At 31.1% G+C, this 12,995-nt stretch overlaps 2 protein-coding genes across 3 annotated transcripts in view; both read right to left on the bottom strand.

The window, feature by feature from the left end:
• The window catches only part of LOC108740610 (splicing factor, arginine/serine-rich 15), an 11,649-nt gene extending 5,811 nt beyond the window's left edge, over positions 1-5,838 (bottom strand). The window contains exons 1-5 of the mRNA XM_025977504.1: positions 5,682-5,838; positions 5,305-5,595; positions 5,020-5,191; positions 4,232-4,332; positions 1,600-1,814 (exon numbers count right to left, since the gene is read on the bottom strand). Of these exons, the coding sequence (XP_025833289.1) occupies positions 1,600-1,814; positions 4,232-4,332; positions 5,020-5,191; positions 5,305-5,595; positions 5,682-5,711 (809 nt within the window). The 5' untranslated portion in view covers positions 5,712-5,838. The remainder of the gene's footprint in view (positions 1-1,599; positions 1,815-4,231; positions 4,333-5,019; positions 5,192-5,304; positions 5,596-5,681) is intronic.
• A 1,903-nt stretch (positions 5,839-7,741) lies between these two features.
• LOC108740615 (exportin-4-like) lies at positions 7,742-12,512 on the bottom strand. Of its 2 annotated transcripts, XM_018474986.1 has the most exons (11): positions 12,433-12,512; positions 12,299-12,376; positions 11,851-12,240; positions 11,353-11,626; positions 10,623-10,905; positions 10,390-10,561; positions 10,029-10,324; positions 9,708-9,975; positions 9,451-9,657; positions 9,223-9,392; positions 7,742-9,118 (listed from the first exon to the last, which is right to left on the bottom strand). In XM_018474986.1, the coding sequence occupies exons 2-11, from the start codon at positions 12,347-12,349 to the stop codon at positions 7,843-7,845; spliced, it is 3,387 nt and encodes a 1,128-aa protein (XP_018330488.1). In that variant the 5' UTR covers positions 12,350-12,376; positions 12,433-12,512; the 3' UTR covers positions 7,742-7,842. The 2 variants fall into 2 exon arrangements, with proteins under 2 accessions (XP_018330488.1, XP_018330487.1); XM_018474985.1 differs by having other exon boundaries at positions 12,299-12,505.
• Positions 12,513-12,995: the final 483 nt, after the last annotated feature.

Below are 12,995 nucleotides of genomic sequence, written 5' to 3'. Positions count from 1 at the left end.
TTGCTAACATAATGCCATAAATTTAAAAGGGTTAGTGAGCTGCATTCAATCCAGCTAACAGGCAGATTTTTATTTACATAGATGATGTTAATTTGAAAACAATCACTTTATATACTTGTTTAGCTTACCCCACACATGAAAAGGAGCAACTTAGAACAGAAACAAAAAAAATTACAAAATATTGCAACAACATCCCTTATATTTAATTGTGTTAAAAACTGTTAGTTTCAATGAGAAAGTTATAATCAACTTTTTTTCAATGAAGGATAGTATGAATAAAAAAATAAAATGAATAAACATTTGCAAAACACCCGTTTCATTTTATCACGAGCCGTCACTGCTGCATATTCAATTATTTCATTATATAATGAGCATATCATAATATGAAACAAGTCTATTACAATTTCACCATCCTGTTTACATAATAATTTTTTCGATTTTGCTTTTAAGACGATAAGTACCGAATTATTAGTGGCTCCACTGACGTGCCCCATTGACGGATCAGTCTGCAGTGTCCCTTGCAGAGGCGCCTTTGCGGGACTCTTCTGGATTGCTGGTGAACCTAATATGAACAACTATTTGAGAAAAGTACCTATACCGACACAGTGTGCCAAAAATATCCTTCACAACATACATTCTAACTTCACCTTATGTATGGTCCTTACCTTCATCTCTGAATAGGTGTATATCATTGATATATACAGAACCAGATGTTTAAATATCACTTATAGGGATAATTTAATCAATAATTATAATAAATAAATAAATAATAACCCTAATAATTATTAATGCAAATTATTAAAGGCAATTTATACATATTAAAGCATGCTTTAAACTCAGTATATTTACGATGAAAATTAGTTACTAAACTATGATTATTTAACTCATGTGTTGAAAAATTTAATTATTCTCAAAGGTAATCCCCTTATTCTTTCTAATTACATATACACTTTATGACAGTTAAAAATTACCAAATCTTTTTCACTTTATAAACACAGACAGCACAAGTTGAAACCTTGGTATAGTTTAAAAACATTCTTGATGTTGCTATTCTTATGGTTTTCTACAAGAAAATAAATACATGCCAGTGCAATTTAACTAATAAAGAAACTAACGATTATATAAACTGCTGTTATGTTTATTATCCTCTTGAATGTGCTTATCTTTCAATAAATTATAAGCCCTAATACATGTTTTGGCACACTGTGTATATTTCCAAAAATTTAAATAACTGAGGTTTTGCACACACCTTTAATTAAGTTGTTCCCCACTACTTGTGCAGAAATTCCATTGCTCTGGACTTGGGGCTGGTCTCTGTATGCAGGATGATTTGGGTCGGCAAGATCAAACAGTGGCTGAATTACTTCAGGATGAAATACCTGATTCTTCTGCCATAAATTCAATACTCGAATCACTTTGCTCTGAAAAATATAATAATATTTAACTACCCATTCAAAATATATAGCAAAGCATATACTTCATAAGTGAATACATCAAATTTCCTTAATAGTTATAGCAAAATGGCATGCTCATCTAAGGACTATAGTGTAAACTATACAGAAAATAATGAAATGATTAATATTTTTTATTTTATCTTACCTTCCAACAGTTTCAATTGCCGAATTGCCTGGTTTGGGAGACGGCGCCATATGTTCCTCATCTTCTTCATCATCATAATCAAAATCCAAAAGCTTACGATCAAAACGCACTGGCGGCCCTTGAATTTTGTTCGCTGAACCCTCAGCCGCCTGCTGTTGCTGGAGTAGTTTGTGCAGCTGCTGTAGTTGCGCTAACGCGTTTGGGTCCTGTAAGATCTGAAAAGAAAAGAAAAACGTTCAATTTTCCTTGTTAACTAGCTTAACAACTGCAATAAACCAACAAAAAAAGGAAATATCAATAGCAAACGGATTTACTAAGATAAAACATTCTTTTTTAATTATTTGTTTGTTAAATATTTTTCACAGTAAACACAAGTATATAACCCAGCAAAACACATACAATAAAAGCCTCATTACCTCATTCTATTTTTGTTATCTTTTAATTTATAGTAAGTACACATTACCTAAATAAATTGTCATTGTTGTTTTTTCGTTTTTAAATATATGTACATAATTTTAACAAAAGTAGATTAACATGCTAATACTTCAAAGATCCAATTAATTAAGAAATAATATTTTTTTTTTTAACATAATTTGCAAACGGAAAAAAGATGAAAAAATATTACTTTTCATATTATTAGTCTGAGAAATAAANATTGAAATAAAAGATGAATACACTTACTTCCGAATTAAAAGATTTTACGGCATCCATTGTGTATGTTTTCTAATTAAAAAACGTCTTAAATGGCACAAAATTCAATTAAATTACTTGATTATAGTAAAACGACACAAACGCCATTTTGGAACGGGATTGCCCTTTTCTCATCCTTTTCTATTCTAACGTCTTGGTCTAGTCTAACCATAGATATTATATTATTATACACCAATCAATGTGCTTCTTCACTTTTCGTGGCGGCTAAAATTAAATTCAAAACTTTTCCAGCAATACTTTCCTTTGAATAACTTTAATTAACACATTGGGTTATAATATATTTTTATTAAATTATAAAAAGACTCACTAAAATAATGCAAACCAAACAAAAGGTTTCGAGGATTTCAATTATGTATTTAATTTTAGTTTAGTCATAGTTTATGTCCAAAAAATAATCTGAGTTAGTTTCTTCTACAGAAGCCAAAATAGCTTAATATTACAGTTCAATTAAAGCTGAACTAACCATCTTTAAAATTCATAAATGTCTTTTTGCAATTATCTGTAATTTTTTTTAAATATTTGTCACTTTAAAAATTTATGTTTTCATATTCTAAAGAAATCGCTCAATTATTTTACAGACTATGGGGAATAGTTGCCAAAAATGCAATTCGGGACCAACAGTTTATAATTTGTCGGATAAATTAGTGAAAAGGATTACAACAGGAATATGTAAGTGACGTTTTACTAAAGCAATAATATTTTTTATGAATCATTAACTAGCAAGTATGTGTAAAACTTTTAATTTGATTTATTTTTTTTAGCTGAGCCAAAACAATATGATACTACAAATATTGACGATTTAGAACTATTTAATAAGCTCAAATGTATTGATAACGTACATTCAGTAGCTTATGGATTATCCGAAATAGATATAGAAAACTTAATACGAAGTATAGAAAGTATGATAAGAAAAACTAAGGAATTTTGCCCAAATATTCGTGTATTAGAATGTTATCGACGTAACCCAACATGTACATTAGTCTGAGAAATAAATTATATTACAAGAGACCCATCTGGATTACATAAACTATACATATATACATCAGCGAATGTACTGAATTTTGCACATTCCATGGTTGTTAAAATAACAAAAATTCTATTGGATTTCCAACACGCTGTAATATATTCAATCAAAATAGACTTGTTTCATAATTCCTTTTTTGTTTAAATATTACCAATACTATAACGTACATTAAATTAACAAAATTTATTAAAATTAGTTTTGCAATGTCTCTATATGATAAATACCAGTACATAATTGTCACTAATAAGAAGAGAAATCGATAAGTTCAAGAAAGAAAAATCATTTTGATTTTTTAAAGTACTATATTTCCGTGAAAGCTGATGCATAGATGCTGGAACTAAAAATCGTCCTGTGCTGAGTAGGAGATCAAATGAATTCTTAAGGTCTCTGATTGATCCCGTCACAGCTCCTTCATATTATTGAAGTAAGCCACATTTTGCTAACATAATGCCATAAATTTAAAAGGGTTAGTGAGCTGCATTCAATCCAGCTAACAGGCAGATTTTTATTTACATAGATGATGTTAATTTGAAAACAATCACTTTATATACTTGTTTAGCTTACCCCACACATGAAAAGGAGCAACTTAGAACAGAAACAAAAAAAATTACAAAATATTGCAACAACATCCCTTATATTTAATTGTGTTAAAAACTGTTAGTTTCAATGAGAAAGTTATAATCAACTTTTTTTCAATGAAGGATAGTATGAATAAAAAAATAAAATGAATAAACATTTGCAAAACACCCGTTTCATTTTATCACGAGCCGTCACTGCTGCATATTCAATTATTTCATTATATAATGAGCATATCATAATATGAAACAAGTCTATTACAATTTCACCATCCTGTTTACATAATAATTTTTTCGATTTTGCTTTTAAGACGATAAGTACCGAATTATTAGTGGCTCCACTGACGTGCCCCATTGACGGATCAGTCTGCAGTGTCCCTTGCAGAGGCGCCTTTGCGGGACTCTTCTGGATTGCTGGTGAACCTAATATGAACAACTATTTGAGAAAAGTACCTATACCGACACAGTGTGCCAAAAATATCCTTCACAACATACATTCTAACTTCACCTTATGTATGGTCCTTACCTTCATCTCTGAATAGGTGTATATCATTGATATATACAGAACCAGATGTTTAAATATCACTTATAGGGATAATTTAATCAATAATTATAATAAATAAATAAATAATAACCCTAATAATTATTAATGCAAATTATTAAAGGCAATTTATACATATTAAAGCATGCTTTAAACTCAGTATATTTACGATGAAAATTAGTTACTAAACTATGATTATTTAACTCATGTGTTGAAAAATTTAATTATTCTCAAAGGTAATCCCCTTATTCTTTCTAATTACATATACACTTTATGACAGTTAAAAATTACCAAATCTTTTTCACTTTATAAACACAGACAGCACAAGTTGAAACCTTGGTATAGTTTAAAAACATTCTTGATGTTGCTATTCTTATGGTTTTCTACAAGAAAATAAATACATGCCAGTGCAATTTAACTAATAAAGAAACTAACGATTATATAAACTGCTGTTATGTTTATTATCCTCTTGAATGTGCTTATCTTTCAATAAATTATAAGCCCTAATACATGTTTTGGCACACTGTGTATATTTCCAAAAATTTAAATAACTGAGGTTTTGCACACACCTTTAATTAAGTTGTTCCCCACTACTTGTGCAGAAATTCCATTGCTCTGGACTTGGGGCTGGTCTCTGTATGCAGGATGATTTGGGTCGGCAAGATCAAACAGTGGCTGAATTACTTCAGGATGAAATACCTGATTCTTCTGCCATAAATTCAATACTCGAATCACTTTGCTCTGAAAAATATAATAATATTTAACTACCCATTCAAAATATATAGCAAAGCATATACTTCATAAGTGAATACATCAAATTTCCTTAATAGTTATAGCAAAATCAAAATACTTACTTTGTCTTCTGGAGGACATTTAAAAAGGTTCATAAAAGTTTGTTGGATGTTTTTTGCAAATCGGGGGGCGAATACATCCCTGTCGGCACCAAACTGATGCCGGGACTGTCTTACTATGGAGTCAATGACATATAGACCTGGAACTTTATATTCTGGTTTGCACTTTAATATGAATTTTTCCACACTTTGGACAACATGCTTGTAAAATTTTATTGCTTTAATAGCTCCTCTGGTAATAGACGTCATTTTAGCCTTCGAAATAGGAGGCTTTACGTCGTATAATCCGGAAAGCTGAAGTAATTAAATAGATAAGGTTATGCAGAGGGAAAAGTTAATACAATGACAAATTAATTGAAATAAAAGATGAATACACTTACTTCCGAATTAAAAGATTTTACGGCATCCATTGTGTATGTTTTCTAATTAAAAAACGTCTTAAATGGCACAAAATTCAATTAAATTACTTGATTATAGTAAAACGACACAAACGCCATTTTGGAACGGGATTGCCCTTTTCTCATCCTTTTCTATTCTAACGTCTTGGTCTAGTCTAACCATAGATATTATATTATTATACACCAATCAATGTGCTTCTTCACTTTTCGTGGCGGCTAAAATTAAATTCAAAACTTTTCCAGCAATACTTTCCTTTGAATAACTTTAATTAACACATTGGGTTATAATATATTTTTATTAAATTATAAAAAGACTCACTAAAATAATGCAAACCAAACAAAAGGTTTCGAGGATTTCAATTATGTATTTAATTTTAGTTTAGTCATAGTTTATGTCCAAAAAATAATCTGAGTTAGTTTCTTCTACAGAAGCCAAAATAGCTTAATATTACAGTTCAATTAAAGCTGAACTAACCATCTTTAAAATTCATAAATGTCTTTTTGCAATTATCTGTAATTTTTTTTAAATATTTGTCACTTTAAAAATTTATGTTTTCATATTCTAAAGAAATCGCTCAATTATTTTACAGACTATGGGGAATAGTTGCCAAAAATGCAATTCGGGACCAACAGTTTATAATTTGTCGGATAAATTAGTGAAAAGGATTACAACAGGAATATGTAAGTGACGTTTTACTAAAGCAATAATATTTTTTATGAATCATTAACTAGCAAGTATGTGTAAAACTTTTAATTTGATTTATTTTTTTTAGCTGAGCCAAAACAATATGATACTACAAATATTGACGATTTAGAACTATTTAATAAGCTCAAATGTATTGATAACGTACATTCAGTAGCTTATGGATTATCCGAAATAGATATAGAAAACTTAATACGAAGTATAGAAAGTATGATAAGAAAAACTAAGGAATTTTGCCCAAATATTCGTGTATTAGAATGTTATCGACGTAACCCAACATGTACATTGAAATGTACAGAAGAGGCAGTACTGTTTGAAGATTGCGTAGATTATATGCGTGTAGTAAAATTGAAAGAATTCTTAACGAAAATTGATGAAACCACCAAATCAGAAAAAATTGCAAAAGCCTCACGATAATATCGTTACGTATTTTTTTATTATTTTTGTGAAGATATCCCTCTAAAGTTAAAACGTTTGTACATTAAATTAGTTCATTATATTGAGCCATCTATCACTTGGTCACACAACGCTGAAGAAAATTTAAAAATAGAGAAACTCATTATAGTTATTCTAAAACCCAAATATGCTTGTAAAATCTTAACAAAAGAACTGACATACGTTAATAAAAAGAATTATGATTTAAAGGGAATAAAAAGTTATAGTATGTAAAACAGATACGTTCGAAGTTTTATTTATAAGGCAAATTCAAAAAGCCAACTAAATTAAGTTGTTTTACAGTTACAAAATTACATGAAGTACATATCTAATTGTTTCAGAATGAATTTTACTGACTTTTATATCTATTCTCCTATCAAAATCACATTTCAGTATAAAAATATTATTTACTGTATTTACTTCATTGATAAGCCACTTTACGATGAAAATTCATTACACTGTCATTATAAATATATTACCAATTTATTTAAATTTTATTTAAAATGACACGATTTTGTATATTGAATGATAAAGACCACCAGCCGTTTTGATTCCTAAGCAATGAAAGACTTTACTTTTATTAGAAAATTTAGAAATAGAACTTTTCAGATATCAGAGACTTAATACAAATAAAAGCAGAAGTTAAGAGTGTCAGATGAAGTCTTAAATTAGATAGAGGTATGTTCCAGTTTTCGTCAAATGCGAAGATTGACTTAGGATAGGAAGGAGACACTCAAAAGAGCGCGCCCATCTAGGTTTTGAATTGATGACCTTATGACGATGGAGAGTAAAATTGCAAATCAGCCTAACAACTGACTAATTGACTAAATAATCACATAGTCATAGGGGTAAATTACTCACTCTTACCAGTTTACTAACGCTTTTTAAACAAAAATGATGCATATCAAAAACGAACACATTATATTTCGCCTATAATATTTACATATGAAAAAATACTAACAAAAACAATTGCTGAAGTTGCAACAATAAAAATAATTGGCACTTTTATTTAACCAATAAAAACCCGTGTACATTTGCGATAAATTTATCGAAATTGTCACGGAATTTCAGCTTCGGCCATCGTTCGCTAGTCAATGAAACGTTATTGGTCAGTTGAGTAAATGCGGCCGCGAGACGATCGGCCACAAGTGGGTCAGGTTGCGTTTGAATCAATTCTTCCACAATCGATCGATATCGATCTTTATAGCAACAAATGAGGGAGTAAATGGCCGTACTTGCGAATACCATAACATCGGAACTGAGTTCGTGCGTCAATGTCAAATCGAGTAGGAGCTTAAGAAAAGGCTCCAATAATGAATAAGCCACCTTTCTAGTATCCTGATTGTCAAACACGTGCCCTGCTAAAGCCTGGATAAAATCGAGACAGTGTTGTACGATGTCATTGCCAAAACCGGAAGTTATGCCCAATCTGACAGAGTTTAAGAGAGCAGTTAACATCGGTTCTGGTAAAGTGCACACCTTATCTGGATGGATGTCACTTATGAGAACAATTAGCTTATAGTATTGAGCACAAAGTGAGGGGTACTTTAATAGATCGAGGGTCATCAGAGGCATAACGAAATTGAGTCCAAAGAGAGCTACGTCTACTGCACTTACTGTTACCTCTTCGACCAAAACTTGCGAACTGAAATCTAGGCAGTCTTTTGTTAAAATCATGATGAGAAGTTCGAGAACGAGCAAAAGGTCTTGATAACTCGATTCTTCTTGGAAAACTTCTGATGTAAAACGATTCGCATTGCATTTGGCGTACGCTTGTATGGTGGCCAAAGTGAACTCGTACAAACGTTTGCTATCCAAATGACCAAGAAAACACAGCATGTATTTGGCAGTTTGTCCAAAAAGTTCCAGAATCAACTGCACTATCACCTGGTAGTTATGATACAACTGAATAAAAACGGGTAATTCTGACAAGACAGGGGCAATGTAATCGAATATTATTTGTACTGTTGCCATTTGTGCTCCTTTTGCAACCCCTACAAAGCATTCGAGGATATCGAGTACTTCTTTCCGTACTTTTTCTTCTTGATAAATGCGATTGAAATTCTCTTGAGACAAAAGTCCTTTGAATCGTGACTGTAGAGGTTTGAAAATTTGTCGGAAGTACTCGTTGGCTTCTTGGGGGTTCAAAAGAGATGCCCCTGCTTTCACGAAACCCTTGTAGAGACCCCGGCGCACATTTGGAGGCAAGGATGCTGCATTTAGTTTCGATTGTAAATTCACCAAGTTCCATAGACCTTCTGTTTTCACTATATATACTGACCTGTAAGAGATAATTAAAAAATAATATAAAGGAAATATTTTATCCAACCACCCTAAATGATATAAGCCACACATGGCAAGCACTCAAAAGTTACCCAAACTTACTTTTCTTTAAAGCAAACTATGTCGGCGAAAAGTTCGACAGTGTCTTTGAGAAGAACAGGTTCAGAGCCAAAATGACAAATATTTGATTGAATCTTGGACAAAATGTAATTTACTACAAAAGAAGCCCCTTCTGTGTCGTCACCTAAACAACGTACAATTGTAGGACTTATCTGCAAACAAAAATAGAAAATTACTAATAAAATAAACTGAAATTTGAAAAATCTCAACTTCGTGATAAAGCGGTTCCATTGGTAGTAAAAACGAGCGACACCATCTTTTTAAAAACCACATGAGGGTGCATCCAACCTCAGGACTCATAAAGTGTCCCAATTTAGCTTCTGCTGCTGACGTTTCTAAAGAACAAAGTTTTAAAATATCACTGAAGATCCTAAGGGCGTGATCGCATTTATTTGCAGAATCCACTTCCACACCAATCTAAAAAATATTTTTAAAATTGAAGAAAACTTATTCGTAAATTTTAGAACCTGTTGTATCGATGCTAAAAAAAGTAGAGTATCTTCTATAGTTACTTCTTCTTTGTTACATTGTTCTAATGAATATTGCATTATTTCTGAAGGAATCAGAGGAGTTTCACCCTCATTGTCCATGCAAAGAGTGTGGCCAGCGATCAAAATGGTCCAATGAATATCTTCGAAAATATTGTCTAAAGTTGCCGCATCGTTAAGAGTTAGTGCTTGATTTTGCATAACATGTAACATGGCTCTCAATTTAATTATCCTATCTTCTAATAATCTAAAAAATTCAATTTTAATAAGTTTGTTAAATAAAATAAGTAAAATACAAACCCAAACAGGAGAGGAAGAGAATGTCTGAGAATGGTACGACCAATCATTCCTATTACCTGTAATTGGTCCCTAAATTTAATGCGGTCGTTGTCCTCGTTATCTTCTATCTCTTCGGGTTCTTCTCTGATGCTCCTACAACCATCAGGAGGACCAATATGACATTTTAAATATGAATTAAATATTTGTGTGGCAGCATTTAATACAGCGTTTTCGCTGTCAGGGATGAATTCTTGTAAAATACTGGTCCAAGCTTCAAGCATATTTTCAAGTGCTTCTACATAATATTTATCATCATCCTAATGCACAAAATAATCTCATACGATTTACTGTTGTAACATAAAAACTTGACGATTTTTCTCACCATTTCTTCTTTAGCTGCGCCTTCAACGAAGAAGCACGTTATTCTTGTAATATCATCCAAAAACGACTCCTGAATATTTTTAGGGATTTTTTGGAGATCTCTTGCAAAATAGAGTTGTAATTTGCGAACAATATTTGATATTCCTATAGATTCTTTATTTCTAATATTTACACTGCAAAACGCACAATCAAAAGGAAACTGTTTTTAAATAGGTGACCAATTATTAATTTTACCTATTCGTTAGTTTTAAAAAATTCTCCATGTATGTGGTAAAATACTGTATGCGCAAATCATCATCTCCCATAATACTACCATTTAAAGAAGCTAACTGTACAAGGCACGTAAGGGCGTAATGGGCTAAGGCTTCTTGGTCGCGGACTTTCCAATAAATTTGAAACATCAAGGGAAGAAATTCAGATGAAAATATCACATCCTTCCAGAGCATACTTAAACGTAACAACGGCGGATTAGAAGACTCGTATATTGACTCGTACACTCCAATTAACTTCTTAGGACGTAATATTTAATTAAGAAAATATTAAATACTTAGTCAATAGGTGATTTAAAAACGTGTAAAAACTGGGTTACGCATTTTGTTGAAATTACTGTAAGGATAGTTCCTCTTCAAGAATTTAATAATTAAAATAATGTACCATTTATATTTCAAATTAAACTGGAGAGTCAACATTTTGAGTACTGTGCACACATATACAGATTTATATTTTATTTAATACTCATCATGATATATACCCAACAAATAGAAGCGAAATGCCCGTCTTTAAGAGCTCGAAAATATTCACGTAAGAATTTCCGAATATACAGTAACCAGTCATCCAGCGCTATTTTTTAATGCAACTTTAGAATGCCGAGACCTTTAATTTGATATATAATGGTACATGCAACCCATGGAAACAGTACCTCCTAATTGCTATTAAATATGCATATAATTCATGAAAAGGATATAGAGAGGTGATATGTAACCCCAAGTTAATATAGTGGAGGTGATTTCTAACAATTTCAACATTAGGTCATAAAGGTTTTTCTCAAATGGGATGTCGTTTTTGACTAGTTCTGATAAAAGAGGAATGCAGAATTGAAATATTCGCTTCATATCAGTAGCTTCAAAATGTTTTTTGGCTTTAAAATGAACTTCCCAAGGCAAACCAACATCTGTTGATTTAATTGAAGTTTCATATTCTTGTAACATGCATAGTATAAGACTGCAGCCAATCATTTTCTGGAAATAAATTGTTTTATTGATAAATACTACATTTTTTACATTTTTAACTAAAAATACACTTAAAGAATTAATACACAAAAGAAAACATTATGAGCATGGATAATGACATAATAGTTCCTGTATAAAACTCTTTCTTTCAAGTTAAATTAAGATTATTTAAAGTTGTGTAACAACAGAAATGAGTATATTTTATACTAAATAAAGTTCCAGCTTGTACATACCTTTTCATGTGAACAATTTAAAATTAGATTTTCTATTTCTTTTAGGATATTAGAACGTTCTTGACCAAAGTCATCTACACTAGCTCTTTTTACCATGATGGCAATAACTTGTAAAATGCGCTCCTGTACATAATAGGGTAGACCTTCTTTAAAAATTACATATTGCATGAGATACTGACGTAAAGCAACTATGTTTGTTTCTGGTATAAATGCCCATTCTCTAATAAGTGCATTTTTTAAAACTTCTGCAGTCTCAAATAGAACAAAAGGAACATTAGATGTTTCTAAAATTTGTTTACAAATATTGTATGGACTTTTCGTCTTTCTGAAACTTAAGAAGATAGTTTCTGCCGCCCTACGTTGATCGTCCGTTACCAAATTTGGAGGTGCCTAAAAAGTTTTACTTTAAAAACTGCTCACAATCACAATATTAGAATAAATGTATTACCGTTATAATGTTAGCAGCATTTTCCATTTCGTTAATAATTTGTTCTGCCATTGTGATAATTCTATTAGTTAATTATACCTACAAATTTTAACTTTTATTTCTGAAAAGTATTCTACGATATGCTTATTAATTACATTTTGTAACTTATAAAAAGAATTTTTTTGGAGGTTAGAGAGGTTATTGACATTGTTGACAACATTATTTTTGAAAACGTGTTTTGAATATCTCTTATCTGTGGATTGAACTGTGTTGCAAGTACCACCAAAATAGTTGAATGAAAGTTTTACTATTTACATATAGATCATTTACTTTACAAAATAGCTCATTTTAAATTATAAAAGTTAACAAATATATAGGATATGGATGCAATTATGTGTTATTTGAAGATTTTTTGAAGCATTTTTAATTTACAGGGTGAGGGGTACTTTAGACGTTATTATCATCCACCTTAAATTGAGTTCAGATTTTAGTATCAGACATTAGATGGCAGATGTATAGTCTATTTCTCTATTCCATTTTTTGATTTCGACGTTAGATGGCTAATTGGTCCCATAAATTGAAGTAATTATGATATAAGGGGCGACTAGAAAAAATTATGTTTATTTGAATACTAGTTTTTCCTCCCTATCAGTCACTGTAAGCTCGAAAATGTTAGCATCATTACTTTGAGTGGTCGAAATTCACTTTTGTGGACAAT

The sequence above is a fragment of the Agrilus planipennis genome, unplaced genomic scaffold, assembly GCF_000699045.2.
Source record: "Agrilus planipennis isolate EAB-ADULT unplaced genomic scaffold, Apla_2.0 scaffold201, whole genome shotgun sequence".
NCBI classification, from domain to species: Eukaryota; Metazoa; Arthropoda; class Insecta; order Coleoptera; family Buprestidae; genus Agrilus; species Agrilus planipennis.
The sequence above is the reverse complement of the archived record's forward strand: the minus strand, read 5'-3'. Positions and strand labels throughout refer to the sequence as shown.